General features: G+C 41.7%; 1 protein-coding gene across 2 annotated transcripts in view; it reads right to left on the bottom strand.

Annotated features, from left to right (window-relative positions):
• gukh (NHS actin remodeling regulator GUK-holder) overlaps window positions 1-15,863 on the bottom strand; it is a 198,506-nt gene that overhangs the window by 13,815 nt on the left and 168,828 nt on the right. Inside the window, exons 3-5 of one of the 2 annotated variants that reach the window (XM_019041837.2) lie at window positions 9,072-9,235; window positions 3,872-4,060; window positions 210-491 (exon numbers count right to left, since the gene is read on the bottom strand). In XM_019041837.2, the coding sequence (XP_018897382.2) occupies window positions 210-491; window positions 3,872-4,060; window positions 9,072-9,235 (635 nt within the window). Of the gene's footprint in view, window positions 1-209; window positions 492-2,042; window positions 2,366-3,871; window positions 4,061-9,071; window positions 9,236-15,863 lie in introns of those variants that run through there. The other variant, XM_019041838.2, reaches the window with a different exon arrangement.

The following is a 15,863-nucleotide window of genomic DNA, read 5'->3' as shown; positions in this document are numbered from 1 at the left end:
GCAAAAGCTGATGTGGCTTGGTTCCTTTCTACTGAGCGCAGTCCAGTTAACTTAGAGCTTGAGAGTATTTGCAGAACTATGGCATTGCTCTGAAGACAGCCCAATTCTGAAAAGTTGGGTAGCCTGGCTTACCATATTTCACTCAAAAAATAACTAATTCTGTCAAAGATGTATAAATTTCAAAATTTTACGCCTTGAGTTCCTCTTACCTAGGAATGTGACTGGTTGACGTTGAATGACCACTTTCAGAACTAGCAGACCAGTTGCCGGAGGATGAATACGGAGTTTCTTCCTTGTCCCATTTCCGTCTACCAATTGATCCAGCTCTTTCACGTAATTTAACTACGGCCGGCTCCACACTTCTGATTAGCCGAAGTCGAGCTCGACCCCATTCTTTCAACGAATCCAAATGAGATTTCTTTTCGCTGATTGTTCTATCACTCGATGATTCAATGTCCTCCGATTTGCCAAAATTCACGTCTGACGAATCGCTGAAAAAATGAAGAAGAATATTAGAGAAATTAGCCCAAATGCAGGATATGTAAAGCTTGAAAGAGAAACATTTTTTTTTTGCTAACTATCTTCTATGGAGTCAAATATTGAAATCAATTGGTGACAATTTTCCATGAAAATCAATTTAGTTAGGGACGGAGTAAAGAAATTAAAAAATGCATCCAGTACAGGGTAAAATAAGTTGCAATTAAATGTAAACTGATGTAAACTGACTCATTGACTATGGTTGCAATTTTTGTATTTTCAATACTTTTTTTCTTTGTCTTCCTGTTGGTTTTTTCCCTTCCTCTGTTGATAGAGAAATCACCTACAAAGCTTAGAGGCACACAATGAATTATGATGAATAAATGAGTAAAAATCAATATTAATTCCGATGGTAGTAAAATTTGCTTTGTAAAGAAAAAGAGAAGCATAATGGGAATCTTCACATACCAAGAAATAAGGTGTTTTTCTACTTTGATTTCATTATGAATTATGATTTTACCACTCCTATTATTTCTTGTTGAAGCTATACCGACAGATTTTTTACTCTTCCAATGGAATACTTTCGTAAAGTGAAAAAATAAAGCAAGTTGTTATAAATACTTTTGACTGCAAATTCTTAGTGGGCAAGATTATTAAAGAAAGATGAATGATAAATTAATCACTACGGATGATGAAAAGTTGATTCTTTAAGCGATGAATACAGCAGGTTCGCAATTAAAAATTGTTAAGTCAAGAAAAAATTAACTTTTTTTAAATTATGTATGTACAGATGGAGAAAAAAATAATACCAGGTTAGACAGTTAGTAAACTGACTGAATAGAAATTAAATTTCACGGTTTACCTTCAGTAAGAAAAATAATGAAAAAAAGGGAACAGTAAAAAAGTAGTCCCTCTCTAACAATTATCAAAAAAATTGTTCAGATAACAGAGCCAAGAAACCTGACAGAGGGAAAAAACAAAAATCAGAAAAGTGTTTTGACGTAAATACTTTGAACAAGCTAAATAAAGGACATTCAAGAACGATTTAAGCTCGGTGAGCGACCCGATACAAAAGATAATATGACCTTGAGGGCACTATTCATCTTGATCTTGACATCCTAATTTAGTTTCATTATCGCATTACTATTGATAACAAAAATCTTTATTTTACCACTTTTAACTTACGAGTTAAAATCTCTAAAAAAAAGGATCGCGAGCTGAAACACTGACGAAAAACATGATGGGGCTGTTGGCCAGCTTCCAATACCGAACATACCATAATAACATTAAAAATTCTCGTACTTTGAAATCTAGGGGACTATAGAAGTTACGAAGGATAACATCATGATCATGAACTAAATTTCGCGGGGAGGTGCCAAGGGTCCATTGATCCTTCATGAGGGTCTAATGGTGTTGAGTGGCTACATGTACGGTCACACTTGTTCCGTGGGGGGGGGGGGGGGGGGGGGGCACACCAGCCTTGTGGGTAGGGAGAGCACTATGATGATGGAAATTAAGAGATTGGTCGTAATGAAAACCATGGTTTAAGAGAATAGAAAGGTCACCTTATGCAACAACCGACGATAGGCAAACTGTTGACACGAAACAACTTTTGCTCCTTGGCTTTCTTTTCGGACTCGAATTCTCTGACAATATTGATCACTTCCTGCAAAGTTATATGATGATAAAGCTTGTGAACGGGAAACGCCATTGTCACCGCGACATTTGAAGGAGAGCTTGCGAAGGCTTAAACAGTTCAAATCTATGAAGGATGCCGGGAGCGACTCGGAAAGCGACTGACGAGATCGTAGGAAATCGGGCGAGACGATTGAAAGTGAGTGTCAAAGACCAAAGTCCATTTTCGCGTATCAAAAGAGGTGGCGACTATCTCGGGTCCTGCTGTATGAGGCTGCGTCTCTTCAGCTTGACATTCTACCGGTACCTGTTGGCCCGGAGTCTGTTCAATTGCCAACTCGCCTCACGCGCCAAATCTCACTATTAAAATCAGTTTTCTTTTCAATTCAGGGTGTTCAGCAATTTTCCAAAAAAAATTCCCAGACGTTTCTCTGATTTCCCCAACAAAAACGGAAAAAACTGGGAAAATTTGAAATTCCTTCTCATTTCCTCGACAAAAAGGTGAAATATTCCTAATTTTCCAACACGGTGGAACTGACTAGATGTAAGTGAAAATTTTTTCATGTTTTAACGCCAAATCACAAACAAGGGTGGGAATTTGCTAGCAGTCCGCTGGAGCGCATTGCCGCTCACTCGGGAACTTTGATTTCTAAAACATGAAACTCTGAGAGAGTAGAATTCGCGAAACATTTTCCGAAAAATCAGTGTTTTTCGATTTCCCTGGCGTTTCCAGGTCACGAAAATCACTTGCAAAATAAAATTTCCCGACATGCTGAATTTTTGCGGACTCCGTGACGTTTTCCCTGATTCCCCTGACACAGAAAAAAACTCCCTGACATTTTCCGGATTTCCCGGTCACTAGGCACCCTGCAATATCAATAAGACAAAGTAAATATTTGGACATTTTCAAAATTTTTGGTAGGTAAATACTGTAATAGTGTGGCTCCTTTATGATTCCGCAAATGAGGTGACATTGTCGAGTGCCTGCAGGGTATGGCGAGTAAAATTAACCTTGGCTCAATTCATCCAAAAGAATAGGAAATTATTCAAAAACAATAATACAAATCGGTTAAAAATAGAAAGCTGCATTTAGAACGTATAATTATTCTGGAGAAATAATTCTAGTTCATCAGCGTTCGTATCACCAATTCGACTCATACTTACAAGTACCAGGGTGTACAGAAAAGGGGCCGGGGCGGCAAAGAAGTAGTGGTTGTGGAAAGAACTAGACTAACAATTTGACCGTGTTTAGCATAAAGGAACCAAGCCACATCAGCAACTGCCAAATTTAACTGGGTAATTTAATTTTATACAAAAGGACGTTCGTGTGGATTCCTTCAACAATTTTAAGGACTTTACTTCTTTCTGGGCAGAAAATTCACCGAAATTTGCACAAAAATCCGCACAACTGTTTTCAGGTAAAAAAATAAATCGCCCAATGACATTTGGCAATCGCTGATGTGGCTTGGCTCCTTTCTACTAAACACGGTCCAATTGCTCATGATTCATAATATTCTGTTTCTATACCATTTCTAACACCATTCTATTTTCGCTACACTTATCTCCTGTGGACCTTCCTTCTTTTATTGTTGAAATCAAGTGTTCAGCTGGAAATGATAAGATAGAGCGCAAATGCTTTACACTTTCCCCTTTAAAATGACTTGAAAGGTTTACGATGACTACCTAGGGATGTGAACAATCCACAATTCACACTGTTTGCTGTAAGCAAACACAGGAATCAAATAGACGGGATACTTACTAGACAATTGCTTCGAGTTCCTTTTGGTCTGTGCACGCGATCGTGTTGCGTCTTTTACCGCGGACCTTGCGACTCCTCCGCCTCCTGGAGCCAGATTCGCCGTCGACTAAAAGAAGGGATCGTCGCTGGACCGTCATCCGTTGGAACGTTCGACCGCTGACATCTACAGGAACAACCTCAGCGGGGAATCTGCAACAAGGAAGCGGCAATAATTATATTCCATGTGCCATGTAGACGTTCATTCATTCCCTCGATTGGCCGTTCTGCCGAGCTAAGGAACAACGCCGTATGAGTCTCTAGACGTCGCCAAATGGAGATGTTGCATGTGCGAGGGATTTGCGATTTTACCATTGTTTCTTATGTAAAAGTTTGCGAGAAACACTAATGCCACTGGTTTTCTCTGAAATCATCTCCCAAGCTTAAAAAAAGCTCTCAAAGTGAGGCTAAAATGGAGGGGATATCCCACCCTACTCTGAGAGTCCACCTCTACATCAAAACAAACTATCCATGCAAAGATGGGGAGCAAATACAGTAGCAGGGTTGCCATTTTATTTGGGGACTCCAAAATTGAAAACACGGCATCACTGCTAATGTATTTACTCCCTATCTTTGCATGGAGAGTTTGTTTTGATGTAGAGGTGGACTCTCAGGGTAGGGTGGGATATCCCCTCCATTTTAGCCTCACTTTGAGAGCTTATTTTGAGCTTGGGAGATGATTTCAGAGAAAACCAGTGGCACCATCGTGTTTCTCGCGAACTTTTACATAAGAATCAATGGTCAAATCGCAAATCCCTCACACATTGACGGTGAAACTACCAAACCACGTATCTCGGTTTGCGACGTCGCAGACTTCCTGTCATATTTTATTTTTTAAATGAAAAACTACTTAACGTCCAGTCTTGAAAATTTCTGTGATTTTTCCTCTTCGTGCGGAAAAAATTCTGTGAAAATTTCAAGGAATGATATTGATTTGGTCTACTTCAAAAAAATAAAATGTGAGCGTAGATTTTTAAACACCGCAAACGAGATACGTGGTTTGGTAGTTTCACCGTCGACATGCAACATCTCCATTGTCTTCGATAAGAATCGAATTTACTGGGAAAATCGATAATTTTTTCTCCGAAATTTGTAGACAGTTTTGTGGGCAATTCAATCTAAAATATCTGAAAATTCTAGGGGAAATTATGCATGAATTTCGTCAAAAATACATGATTTAACGAGGGAAATCTGACAACTCTCGAATGTTCATACGACGTTCTCCCTTGACACGGCGGTGTTGAGGCGCCGAGCAGGGTGTGAACATGGACTTGAAACTGATTCGGAGACGACGACTGGCAAACAGTCCCAAGATACGCCTTCAAATAGACGGGGTTGATAATCACTATCATTACCGGATAATCAGTTGCCTACCTCACGACTCATCAATCGCAAGGCGCTCCTTCAACCTTGCAAACGTCAACCTCCCTAGGGTAAAAGCCCCCCCCCCCCCCCCCTATTTTGCAGCTCAAAAGATCACTCATAAAAATAAAGCATTGATCACAGGCTATGGTCGTTGCCTAACGATTGCGACGTCACTTTCCTTTATGATATTTCCATGTACCTAGGTAGCAAATTATTGAAAAAGTTTACGTTAAGTGATAAGCTATTGCATCCCAAATTCCCAACTTCATCGATAGAAAAATTCGCTATACGTCGCGAATTTTTAGGAGGCATTAAAAAGTAACCCCTAGGGCAAGCCTGCAAATTAGGTTACGAGTAATTGGTAAAACTATGCTTCCTATTAAAAACTTCGTTCCAAAGGAACGACGCACTTGTTTTTTTTTTTTCGCACTAGAAAAAGTTACGGGCAATGAAAACACACCGTCCCTACCGGACTTATGGTTAGAGGCCGATAAACATAGTTCCGGGTGGTGGAGCCGTAGCTTTGACTGCTCCTAGTTCAGTGGCCGGAGCAACTAGTACTACACCCGGAACTTTCGGTTTCTATGCTCGGAACGGACGGATGTCCATGTAGTCCGTCAGTGCGCGGTTTTCATAGCCGGAGTTTTTTTTTCTTCTTCTTCTTCGGGGCGCAGCTTTTAAGATCGAAATAGTATGTTCTAAGATTTGAGTGACGTAATTGATGGACCAATTTGGAATTAAAAAAGCTTATCTCAATCAAAAAAAAAAAAAAAAAAAAAAAAATTGTCATGAAAAATGGAAGCGCTACACCCACGAAAGGGTGAAAATGTACAGCGCTGCAACATTTGGCCTTTCTTGGTATTGCAAAGGCGGAGAGGTAATTTTTCGGGGCTTGACAACGGCGCAGGTAGGCGAAGCGGGATGTGCGAATGGAAATCGAGGCTGTTCTTCCGGCACTTGGAGGTATCTGTATTGGTGTATTGGTGGACCAATTTGGAATTAGAAAACTTTAACTCGATCAAAATTTTTTTAAAAAAAGTGTCATAACAAACGAAAGCGCTACACCCACGAAAGGGTGAAAATGTACAGCGCTGCAACATTTGGCCTTTCTCGGTATTGCAAAGGCGGAGAGGTAATTTTTCGGGGCTTGACAACGACGCAGGGAGGCGAAGCGGGATGTGCGAATGGAAATCGAGGCTGTTCTTCCGGCACTTGGAGGTATCTCCCGCTTGACAATGCCTCGGCCGGAAATAAAAACAAGCGCTGGGCACAGCTCATGACCAATCGCTCCGATCCCATCTAATCCGCGGTGCCCGCTGCAAATCGACGCATTGTCCCCGCCGATCGGGAGCTTTGTGTAGTTTATGGACGGGAGTCTATGGAACGACCCCTCGCCCCCCCCTCCGCGCTCCATCTATTCCGATAAATTGGCAGCCATTGACGGCTCCTGATCGGAAACTGAGTGGCAATACTCCGGCTCCAACGCCGTAGATAACACTTTCCCTTTCTGCTTTGTTGCCGCTTGCCCGATCAGCACACTGAAAAAAACTCCGGCCGTGGAAGCCGTACTTACGGGTTGTAAAGACATACCGTCCGCGTTCCGGGCTCGGAGGCCCTAAGTTCCTGACGTAGCAGCCAGAGCAGTTGAAGCTACGGCTCCAGCACCCGGAATTGTTGGCTTCTGAGCCCAGAACACACGGTACGTTTAGACAGCCCGTAACTTTTTCTTTCAGTGCAACAGCATCTATACTTCAGCATGAATCGAAAGTCCGTTCATGTGACTGAGCACTGAAAAAAAAAATTTTCTTGAGATATTATTTTGACTTAAAGCGTCGTTTCTTGTCGACAAAATTTGGTTTCTTCAGTTAAATCCTTGCGCATTTAACTTGATTTTTTTTTTTTCAGTTAAAAAGGCGTCGTTACGCTAGCGTTAAGTTTAAGTTAAAATAACGATACCAAAACAACGTTTCTTCAACTTTAAAAAACTGACTGATTTAACTAAAAGAACCAAATTCTTAAGTCAAAATTATAAATCAGGAAAATTTTTTTCAACGAGATTCCTTTCTCCATCCATGCATCATTCGTTTTTCAAAAGGTATTGCTTCCTCTCCTTACCAACGGATGTCCTAACCTACCCGATCTTTTAACCGAGTAGTGCCCCTCAGCTGGAACAAGAGACAACCACGCTTCTGGAGCAGATGCTGGTAATGGAGCGATGGCTCCGAGTTAGCTGCTACTCGTGCATAACGTTTTGACGCCGATCTGCTCACTTTGCGCCACAATACACGGCTCATTACTCCGATATTTACTTACAAACGGCGAAAGCGAACAAATCAACTCAATGCGCGCTACCTACTCGCCCATCGCAAAACGCTTCCGCGGCCCGCGATAGAAGCGCCGGCAGTGCCGGACAAAAAAAAGCGAAAGAAAGGGGATACGATTTTATTACTTGCGGAGCTTAATGACAAAGCTCGGGATAATTCGCACTGCGATTTTTCCTTCTGTTAGCTTTTCCCCCTTTTCATTCTTTTCTTTACGACATGACTCATCTCTAAAATGAATTAAGGCTTGATTTAGTAGACTTCTGGTATTGTACCATGCAGCGTCCACAAATTTTGGAAATTCCACGAGAGGAAAGTTATGTCCATTTTCTTTTTCTCTTTTTTAGATACTTCAGATCGAATCGCAAATCTAATTCTTTGAACATTCAAAGAAAAATATTCACAAATTACTAAGATAATTTTTGCTTTATGGAATCAAATTTTGCAACGTACGAAGGCTCATTAGACGTTCTTTCTTCGCTCGGCAGAACCGTGTAAGTCTAGTGGAGATTCTTGAAAATTGGCAACACTGTTTTTCCTGCAGTGAAATCCATCGAGAATATCGATTTTAGGCGAGGCAAGCTGTCTTACCAAGAATCGATTATTTTACATACACTTAAATGGACGAAAAACAGTGCTGCCAGCTTTCAAGAATCGCCACTGTGTAATTCAGGCTCCGTAGATTAGAAAAAGCCATGAATTACAAAAATCAAGGCCGGATTTAGGATTTCTAACCCTACAGTCGCAATATGTGGAGTAAGCATACCTTAAATTTGAAAATGCGTGTTACAAACTACGCAGATTGCGCGCTCATGAGTCGATTTCAGACTTTTCTGATAAGCCCGAAGTAATTTTCAAGCAAATCCACTCTTACAGGGTGTATTTAGTAGGCTATATCTCTTGCGTGCACTGGGAGAAAAACACATTGGATCTAGAATCCAGACTTTTGAAAACATCGACAAGAAAAAGGACTCTTGATTCAATCAGATTTAAGCTTAAAGCAAAAGGGAATCCGCTCAAATTAAGAGGCTTTCTTGATTTAAGCTTAAATCTGATTGAATCAAGAGTATTTTTTCTTGTCGACGTTTTTAAGAGTCTGGACTCTAGATCCAATGTGTTTTTTTCCAGTGTAATTTCGTGTTCAGTTTACTTGGTAGTTTCCACTTAAACATGATATTCATTAAATTTCAGACACATGCAAATTCTCCATTATTGATTCAATTTTTAAATCAGTTCAATCAGATTTAAGCTTAAAGCAAAAGGAAATCCGCTCAAATTAAGAGGCTTGGTTCTTGATTCAAGCTTAAATCTGATTGAATCAAGAGTATTTTTTCTTGTCGATGTTTTTAAGAGTCTGGACTCTAGATCCAATTTGTTTTTTCCTAGTGGGCGATAGACCCATTTCATCTGGAATACGAGGTCACTTTTGACAGATACCATAACATCTGAATGTGAAACAAAATTGACGGTGAACTTACTTTTGGGCTACGACTTGGGTTTGCTCCTCGGGGGAGGGGAGCCGGTGCTCGATGGTGTCGACGGTGTCCTCGGTGGAGATCTTGTTGGTGCAGTCGGGGTCCACGGTCATGTCCCCGAGGGCCTCCGAGGAGGTCCACGCCCGGAGTCCGGAGAGGGCGGCCGGCTGAAACAGACGAAATTAAATGGGACTCAGTCACACGCACACGCACACAGACACAAGAGGGCCCAGAAGAAACAGAACAGAAAACGCGAATGTTACGCTTGTGCCCGCCAACGCGGAAGTATTGAATTATGTTTTCGCCGCTATCACTCTGCTCCGTACGCCACTCCTCGGCTGGACGTATTTCTGCCGAGTGGAACTATGTGCATTATGACGTGAGCCCTGTCATTCATATATTCTTATGGGTCTCAGGGCTCATGTTTTCATGCATATAGTTCCGCTTGACAGAAATACGTCCGACTGGTCCACATGCTCACTCAGCCGGCCATGCGTTGCGCATTGATATAAGGTCACGCCTTCATCTCCGCATGCATATTCTCGGTATCCCATGACTACGACCATATGGAAAAACGCCGCATGAGCCTTCGGGAGTTGCCAAATTTCCCACTGTAAAACGTTGATTTTGGAGGAAAGTCATGAATATTGCTCCTTGAGATTTTCACATACTTTGAATCGAAGTGAAAAGAAAATCAGAGTGAGATTCTCTGAAAAATTGGGAGGAGAGTATCCGACAGCTATCTTCAAAATTTGTATTTTATCGGAGGAAAATTGGCAACGCCTGATGGCTTATACGGGGTTTCTCCTGAGCATGGTAGACTGGAAAGAGGAGTCGGGTCCAGAGATGCTGAGCGCACACTTCGTGGACGTTAGGTTGAAAGGTGAACGAGGTTGGCTTACCTATTTGGAAGACATCGCCTAGCATATGCAAGGGAGAACGGAGTTTACAGTTCCCAGTGAATTATACAGAGTCATCCAAAAGTTCCGCACAACTCTTTCTTAAAACTCTAAGGGTTCAAAGGATTTTAAGGGGACCGCCCTTTTTAAGGCGGTTCCTTTAAAATTCGGGGGGCCTCAAAAACAGTATTCTGTCATCCAGGAGGATTCACAAAATGTCAAAGCTCCATCTCAAATTGTTCAAAAGTTACAGGGGTGCATGCGAGGAACTAGCGATGTACGAATTTTGGATCACCTTGTATATGTATATGTATTATTGTTCATGATTTGGTTTAATGAGAACCAGACATATATAAGCTTAGACCAAAGTTGACGATGAAGACAAACAAAAAGAAGAAACGGAAAAATTACACTTGGAGATATCTATTTAGCAGTCAAAGCGTACGCTTAAAGCGTGCGATGAAACTTGTCGATGGGGCTCAGAGACTTTAACGCAAGGATAGAACCGCAGAGACTATATCTGACGCCCTCATGCGCGTTTTGTCCGCAAAGTACTACGTTTAATCAAGTTCCAGTGATAATGATTTCATGATTTTATTAAATCTGCTCTAATTTTGAACTAGTTGACCACTTTCTGAAACTTTTTTTGATGTACATCTTTGATTCAAAAGAACTTGGAGTACAACGATATTAAAGATTGCGATAGAATGAAGAAAATGAAATTCCCTGACATTTCCCTGTCACATATTGGTAAAATTTCCTGACAATTGAAGCTATGCCAGATGTATAAAAAGATATAATTTCAAATGGATTTCACGTAAAATCTATTGTTTGAAACGTCAAACCCATTCTAGAGAGCTAAGAAAGGCGACTTGGCAATTTATCCCTGACATTTTCGTCATTTTCCCTGACATTTCCCGGTATTCTCTGACTATGGCTATCCTGTTTTCATTCCCTATATTCTCTGAATGCAGGGTTGCCACAGAATTTAGAAAATGAAATTCCCTAACATTTCCCTGATTTCCCAGACACATTTTAGTGGAAATCCCTGACAATTGAGGATGTAACGGATGTTTAAGAAGGCATGCTTGAAAATAGTCTTCAGGTAAAATTTGTTATTCGAAACCTCAAACCCATTCTAGAAAGCAAATGAAGGTGATTTAACTTTTCCCTGACATTTCCGTCATTTTCTTTGACATTTCCCGCTATTCCCTGACTTTTTAAAATTCCCTGACATTTCCCGGTTTTCCCTGACTGTGGCAACCCGGCGAATGTTTCTAGAGGTGGAGACCATGCGGAAGGACAGAGGAGGCGAGAGAGATTGATGGAAAGAAAAGAAGCAATTCTTATTTGCCTGATAAAGCTGGAAATGGACGGAGCCCTTCAGACGTCATTTAGCGACACTTCCAGGAAACGATCCACCGGGAGACGGAGACGAGAATCGAATCCAACAGCGTCGGGAGTACAATTTAGGCACACAATATGAGGGAAGCGCCACTTGTTAAGTAGGTGACGGGTCCGGTCAATATCTGGGCCAGAGCCGCGACATATCATAAGTCATTCTCGGTGCAATTAACTGTGTCGCGGGAAATTCGAGCGGGCCGGGAAAATTTTGAGCAGTCACGATTTGAAGAGTTCCGAGAAAAAAACGGAAAGTAGAGCGCGGACCAGCGCAGACGCGGGGGTCAAGAACCACAAGTGCGCGGCGTTGTCGTCACCGTCCTTCTCAGTGGCCATTTTCCAAGTTGGTAACACTGTTTTTCCTCCATCTGAATCCGTTTAAAGTATCGATTTCAGGCCTCACTAAGAATCGATTGTTTTGCATACATTTAAATGGAGGAAAATTAACGTTGCCAACTTTCACGAACTGCCACTGCCTCTTTTTTTATCAACGTGACGTCGACACACCAATACTGTCGTGCTAAGGAAAAACGCCGTGCGAGCCTTCAGACGTTGCCAAATTTCCTTTGACAAATCACTCATTTTCAAGAAAATTTGTGAATATTTTTCTTCCAATTTCTAGGGTAATTTTGCTTGTAATTTGATCTAAAAAGTTTGAAAATTTCAAGGAAAAATATCGAAATTTTTCCGCAAAAATAAACATTTTAATCTAAGAAAATTTGGCAACTCTCAAAAGTTCATACGGCGTCCTTCCTTAGCAAGGCAGAATAAGTCCATCATTAAGGTGGATCTTTAGCTTTTTTAGGGGATTTCTTGGGGGCAATCGGCAAATCAGTCTGTAGATCAATCGTTAACAAATAATCGTGCCAAGAATGACCTTCCAAAATCTTAAACTAAAGTCAAAATTACTGGTCCCATTTTGCAACCGATTTTTGACTATGTTATGGGACTTCGAAAGATGATTTTTGGCACGACGTTCAACAATAATTTATCTCCGGATTGAAATTTCGATTTTCCAAAATAATCCACCTAAAGGGAAAATTTTGCACAAAAGCTAAATGGAATCCACCTTGAAAGCGGGCAAAGGTTAGAATCGAAGTCTCTTTCCGGTCTGTGTGTTAAATTAAAAGACGATTAAATTCAAGGTGTCTAGAATTCTTGACCGAGCTCATGCCACGATTTTCTCTTGATTTTCAAGAGCTCATTTCTGGATGAGAAACAAAAGTTTTTCCCACTTTCCCAGGATTCTCTTCCTCTCGAAAAAAAAACTAAATAATTCCAAGTTCCATAGTGATGGTGAATATAGATTTTTTTCATATTCCATCCGATTCCTTGGCACACATTGGAATTTTCAATTCTAATAACGCTATCAAAGTTCGTATTATCCGGTCGATATAAACTTCTCTACCATTCAGACGATTTGAAGATTCTTGATTCAGGCTGCTATTTGATGGCGGCTTGTATGCAAGAACATGACCTTAACATGGTCACTAAGCGGTAGAAGAAGAGATTCCTGGTTCCTGGAACAAACTGATCCCCCGATTTCTTCTAAAATGTTTCATTCTCTGATGAATCCCTAGTTTCTCCGGTTTCCTCAGCCCTAGACACCGAGTAAATTGAACAGGAAGAAGAAATTAAGATCTCCTCATTCCTGGTGCGAGAGAAGGCAGGACTCATGGGTTAGAAAGCATTTAAAAGTGCGCTGGAAGTGACCTTGGGGCTGACCGCGGCATTGCCTTCTCTCTGGATGCCATCCGGCATGGACCGCGCTGGCTCTGGCTCTGGTGCATTGGCGTTCGGCCATTGTTCCCTCCGTGGTACAGGCACAGGCTACAGGGCGACGACGGCGAGAGCCGATGCTGTGGAAGAGCGGGCGGGGAGGGGGAGGGGGCTAGGAGATCCATGTACCGATCTCTGTCTGCTGCCTTGTCAGCTTTTCTCCTTGAGTTTTCTTCCGTTGGATACGGCCAGAGTCATACTCCTGTAAAGCATCTGTTGCTGCACCCACGAAGACGGTTGAAAATCTCACGGGTTGAGAAAAGAGGTAACAAGATCGAACGCCAAGCTTTTTAGTCCGAGGTTAACGCGGGTACTACCCTTTGTCGGACACGATGAATGACGGACGCCATTGATATGTTATCGCACACGATGGTATCAGCGGTGACGCATGTGGAGAAAGCTGTGTCAATGTATTTATGAGACCCAGGAGAGAGGAAGTGTACTGTTTAAAGCTGTAGATCATTCTTATTCGTTCTTTCCCGAGAGTGGCCTTTTTGTAAGTACTGGACGTACACGTATATATTTGTAGTATGAACACATCATGGTACACGGTGAAAATTTCCCTTAAATTTCACGTTTCCTCGACTATTTTTTCAAGGTTTTTCAAAAAAAAAAAAAAAAAAAAAAAAAAAAAAAAAAAAAAAAAGCTGTATTTTTTGGTGGCTGCCTCAAGGCATCAATGGAATATTCACGAGTGGGTTGGGAAGCGACCCCAACATTTTGGAAAACAAGAAAATTCCAGGTATAACGGTAAAATTCCCTGACTTTTCCTTTAGATACTGCGGTTAAGTAAAATTGGATAACTTTTCCAGTTGCCATTGACTTTTCAAGATTTTGTCTCCATGTAGTATTCCTGGCTTGCCTTGCAGATTCAATGATCGATTTACGATCCTGCGGTTGTTCGTTGTTTTGTAGTGCCCATTTCAAATCGACCCGAGTTTGGATGGGTCGGATAAGCCGTCGTCGGGAGGGCGCCAAATTTGTCGCCCTCCAGGTATAAGGACGTAACTACACCTCGCGATGAACCTTGTCGGCCATATAACTCAATGTGTTCCAGGGCTCATCCCCAAAAGCAGTTACGCCATTCGTCAGCTAACAGACGAACTGGATATGCCGGTGATACAGAAGACGCTTTTACGAGAAGGTGCGCAGCCGCGGCCACTAGTGCCGCGGCGTGCTTTGCGATACATCGATTTATATCCATTTAAACCTACGGAAAAGAATCGATAGACAGGGTGGTTGTAACCGACACCTTAATAATCGGCTCTTCACCATAGCTTCAAATTGGGAAATATCGATAATCGATCATTCACGCCTCGCCACCGATGGCCACGACTCGGCGTTTTGCTCCTCCAAGTTCCGACTCTGCGTCCCCTCCCCCCAACGCCACCTCTTCCTCTCTTGGATGCCCTGTCTAGGCCCATTAAAGCGATGCACTGGCCACGGCTCTTTCCAACAAGTTTCACACAATCGATTTATCAATCGGCATTGTCAGCGTCCCGGCTCAGCTTCGTCCGACCAGCCGCCAGCGCCGACTCCTATTTCCCAACTTCAAAAGGAATTTAACGGGGGGCTTCCCTTCTGGCTCACCCACCTTCGATGCCTCGTTTCAAATGGACCGAGAAAAAAAAGCACTATAGTCGTCAGAAGCGGATCCAGCAATTTTTCAACACCGGATTCCCTCCATTTAAGCCTATGTTAAATGATCGATTCTGCTGAAGGACCTGGCCCCTCCAAGAATCGATACATTTCCATAGGTTTACATGGAGGAAAACAATGTTGCCGATAACAATCATGCCCCGGATACTCTATGGAAGGATGTAAAAATAGTGCTACACTAGAAGAAAAAGTCTATTGGATCGTGAGTCCAGACTTAAAGAATTTGACAAGAAAAAATACTCTTGATTCAATCAGATTTTTCCTTCACTCAATAGGAAATCCACGAAAATCAGGAGGCTTGGTTGACGTCGATTCAAGCGAAAATCCGATTGAATCGAGAGTATTTTTTCTTGTCATATTGTTTAATAGTCTGAACTCTGGATCCAAGAGACTTTTTCTTCTGGAAAGTGTGATGAAATAACGTGTGATAAAATATTGGCCATGCCCTAAGATTCAAAAATAAAATGCAAAGGACAGTTCCGACATTTGATCACAGTTTGTAAGAGGCTTTTGAATCTGTGAAAAGGGGTGTCGGTCCTGTAAAAAGGAGTCGACGTAGAACATGGTGTCAAGTATTCTTTATTTGTTCCATTTCCTGATAATCCCCTGATTCTTCCTGATTTTCGCGGAACAATTCCCTGATGAAAACCCTAGGATCTTTAATTACTTTTCCTCCAGACTTTCGTTTGAAAAACAAGATTTTTCTCCATAGTTGGCAAAAAAATCAACTTTTATCTTTTCATCTTTTGCCTGATTCTTTTTAAAGCCAATCCGACACGAATTACCAATTTCAAGAACATAATTTGACCTCCAAGGTGAGAGAGAAGAAATTCCCCGTTTTCAGCATTGTTGCCCTGACAAATTTCCTAGTTTTCCCTGAAAATTTTCATTTCCTGATGAATCTCGGCTCTCACAATTCGTCCAGGTGCTAGACACCTTGACATAGAGCCTTGGTGGTCGATTCGAGGATCCAAACCTCAATTCTAATAGACGTGCAACAGTGGCGATTTTCGATACGTCGATCGATCCATCATTTAAACCTATAAAAAAAGATCGA

This window comes from Bemisia tabaci, chromosome 3 (genome assembly GCF_918797505.1).
Source record: "Bemisia tabaci chromosome 3, PGI_BMITA_v3".
Taxonomy (NCBI): domain Eukaryota; kingdom Metazoa; phylum Arthropoda; class Insecta; order Hemiptera; family Aleyrodidae; genus Bemisia; species Bemisia tabaci.
The sequence above is the reverse complement of the archived record's forward strand: the minus strand, read 5'-3'. Positions and strand labels throughout refer to the sequence as shown.